A 3029-nucleotide genomic window follows, 5' to 3' on the forward strand; every position below is an offset into this window, starting at 1 on the left:
GGGCCCTTGAAGAAAGATAAATTAAACGTAGGGGTAGTTAGAGTTGGTCTCACTTGAAATCCTATCATTGTCCATCAAACGTTTCAAAATAAACAAGCCAACTATGAAGAATTGGTCTAATCCAGATGACTCCATACACTTCTAGCTAGCCATCACTTGAGATGTGATCAACACAACTTCACACTAAATCTATACCATGGTTTCAAGAAAATAATTCTTTAGCTTGGATGGCTTCTTCAAGAACTTGCCTATCTCTGCCTCAATAAATGACTTCAATACTCTTATCTTAGAGGGACACTCAACCAACCTCTTCCATACTTTCTTTTCCATCATTGTGATGGGGGAACTTGAAGTTGCTATAAAAACCTCAAGGGATTGGCCCTTTGATGTAAAATTCAACTCCTTCCTAGCATCGATTCTTGGAAAGCTCAATAGTGTTCTCCATATTACCTCAGCCAGAGCCTAGGAAAGGGTCCTTCTGTCATCCTTAAACACCATTGAGTTCACTTTAATCAATACAATGGGTGATGGAGCAACATAAACTAGCTCTTTAGTGGCAAGAGAAGGTTCCATTGCAAGAACTTAGACATGTTTGTATCCTCACCATTTTTTACAACAATATCTAAGCAAACAAGTTGATCAATAGAGGGTTCACCATAAAAAAAAAACTCACTCATTGTAATGAAAAAATTGTAAATTTTTTTCTCTCAAATTTTACTTCAATAATGAACTATTTAAAATGCAAAATAAAAGGTCAGCACCAACCTTTTGTGTCATCATAATTCTCTAAATGTCATGAGAGGCCACTCAAGCCCTTAAATGCATTCAAAATGAGTCTGAGAATGATGGAGGTCGATCAACTAACACCTTAAAAGCATGTTCATATTGCTTCTTCCTCAAACCTAAGTCTCTTCTTCTTCTTCTTCTCCAAAGAACCTTCAACTTCTCTTATCTTGTTGAATAATTTGTTAACCATGTTACCATCCATCAAATCAATCTTACAGTTTAGAATTTTCATTATCTCATAGGGAGTAAAAACTCTAACAAAAATAGACTTTAGCAAAAGAAGTTGTGAGCCCCTAACACCACCAAAGATCCACATTTATAAAGTGGAGCAAAAAATATAAACAATAATTACCACATCATCTATTGCCTATGAGACAACTAGTTATTCATTTCTTATTTAATATTTTATTTATCTTAATTTTTTGCAACACACTTGTAAAGAAAAAAGAGAATGAGAGAGCTAAGTATATATGACCAAATATCCAATGACTTGATCAAGGCCTTTGAAATTCCAAGGTTAATCCTGAATGATCTCAAGTCAGCTCCATCCAAGTACCAACTCAGCATAACTACGAATAATGATTATGCCACTTGCTAGTTGACATTAAACCCTCACTAGCTTGCAACTCAGCTAGCGCGAATTAATAGCTCACTTAACTACTTGTAGCTCAGCTTTGCATGCAGCTACAAAATATGTCTCAATTTCCTATATTTTTTTTATTCTTTATCATATAATCCTCTTAATTATATACTATGGTCAAAGCACCTCAAATTATAAATAAAAGGTAAAAATTTAAGAAAAAATAATGTGTTAATTTCAAGGATACAATAAGAATTTATACTAAGACCAATTCTGAAAATCTCTCTCTCTCCCTCTCCCTCTCCCTCTCTCCCCTCCCCTCAAATGAACTAATGTAGGTGGTGTGCCTAAGGACAACTTTGGATTCAATAATATGAATATATATCTCCAATCATAAGAAAGAAAAAAAAAACACACACACACACAAACTAAAATAATGTGTACAAAACCATTGTATCATTCTTCATACAAGGTGCAATTTGGTTTAATTCACTTAGCAGGCACTTTAATCCAGCCATTAACAAAGGCTATGGCTAATATTACAAACGGAGTAGACATGCCAAGGATAATGATATAAGGCAATGGAGTCTTCATTGGATTCTCTCCTTCCTTCTCGCCCGCTGTCTGCCAATATCTGCACTTCATATCAGAGGTCCTGAACCATGTTATTTTATGCCAACATCTCTTGGTTTGTATTATTTAAAAATGTTAATAATATAATATCAATACAAACAACTTAAGACTAAAAATATAATACATTGTTACAGAACTTTTCCGTCAAACTCTCTCAATTTAGTCGGAAAATATATGCGTAAGACCTAAGATAGTATGCAGCGCTGCGTACATCTGGAGGTTATTTAGAGAGTATAGGGATGTTATATCCACGTTATACCCCTTGTAATCTCCCTATAACCTACAAATAAGTTTCGCGCAGCACTGCGTATGCCTTACGTACACAAATATTTTCCCAATTAATCTTAAGGTTCAATTTTATAGAAAAAAAGTTTAAGAACTCACTGCTCTGGTTCTTCTTCTCTAGTAATAAACTTCTTCTCCGGACGTTTTATTTCTCCATCTCCACCTGAAAATTAATTTAGTGAATTTGTTTCTTTTTTATACTCATTTATATGTGTTATAGCTAATCATGAATCATAAATTACCTTAAGGAAATTACCTAAATTTGCAGGAACTCTGGATTTTGATCTTCTGTTTCTGGTTGGAATGACAAACGATGAAGAGGGCAGGTAGGATGTTTTGGGTTGGAGAACAAATTTCAGATTGCAGGGGAATGAAACAGCTGCCTGAACCATTTCCGTTGACTGGAAGAAAGAGAGAGGGAGAGAAGCCTTACGAGAGCCACGTCTCTCAAACTTAGAGAGGAAATAGATAAGATAGGGCTATTTTTATTGGCCCTGATCCTTCTGATTGGTCCTGCTTAAGCATGACTGGGTGTATGAGAAAATATTGCATGAGGAAACAAGACGTAAGTTATGTCTGGACAACGAACGCGACGCACCTAAGATTTTTTTTCTCCATCAGTCCTTCCGGTGTATCTAGGGCTGTCAAAAAGGCTTGTTGTTCCCGAACACGAACAACACGAACAAAGATTTGTTCGTTCGTGTTCGGCTCGTTTTGGCTTTGATGAGTAATATTTTAAAAAAAA

At 35.5% G+C, this 3029-nt stretch overlaps 1 protein-coding gene across 2 annotated transcripts; it reads right to left on the bottom strand.

Moving 5' to 3' along the window:
- Nucleotides 1-1773: 1773 nt before the first annotated feature.
- On the bottom strand, nucleotides 1774-2779 carry LOC110037503. 2 transcript variants are annotated; one of them, XM_020742162.1, is made up of 3 exons: nucleotides 2541-2779; nucleotides 2384-2447; nucleotides 1774-2000 (listed from the first exon to the last, which is right to left on the bottom strand). In XM_020742162.1, exons 1-3 carry the CDS (start codon nucleotides 2674-2676, stop codon nucleotides 1856-1858), a joined length of 345 nt encoding a protein of 114 aa, XP_020597821.1. In that variant the 5' UTR covers nucleotides 2677-2779; the 3' UTR covers nucleotides 1774-1855. The 2 variants fall into 2 exon arrangements, with proteins under 2 accessions (XP_020597821.1, XP_020597822.1); XM_020742163.1 differs by having other exon boundaries at nucleotides 1919-2005; nucleotides 2541-2777.
- Between the last annotated feature and the right edge of the window lie 250 nt (nucleotides 2780-3029).

Source organism: Phalaenopsis equestris, unplaced genomic scaffold, assembly GCF_001263595.1.
Source record: "Phalaenopsis equestris unplaced genomic scaffold, ASM126359v1 Scaffold220398, whole genome shotgun sequence".
NCBI lineage: Eukaryota > Viridiplantae > Streptophyta > Magnoliopsida > Asparagales > Orchidaceae > Phalaenopsis > Phalaenopsis equestris.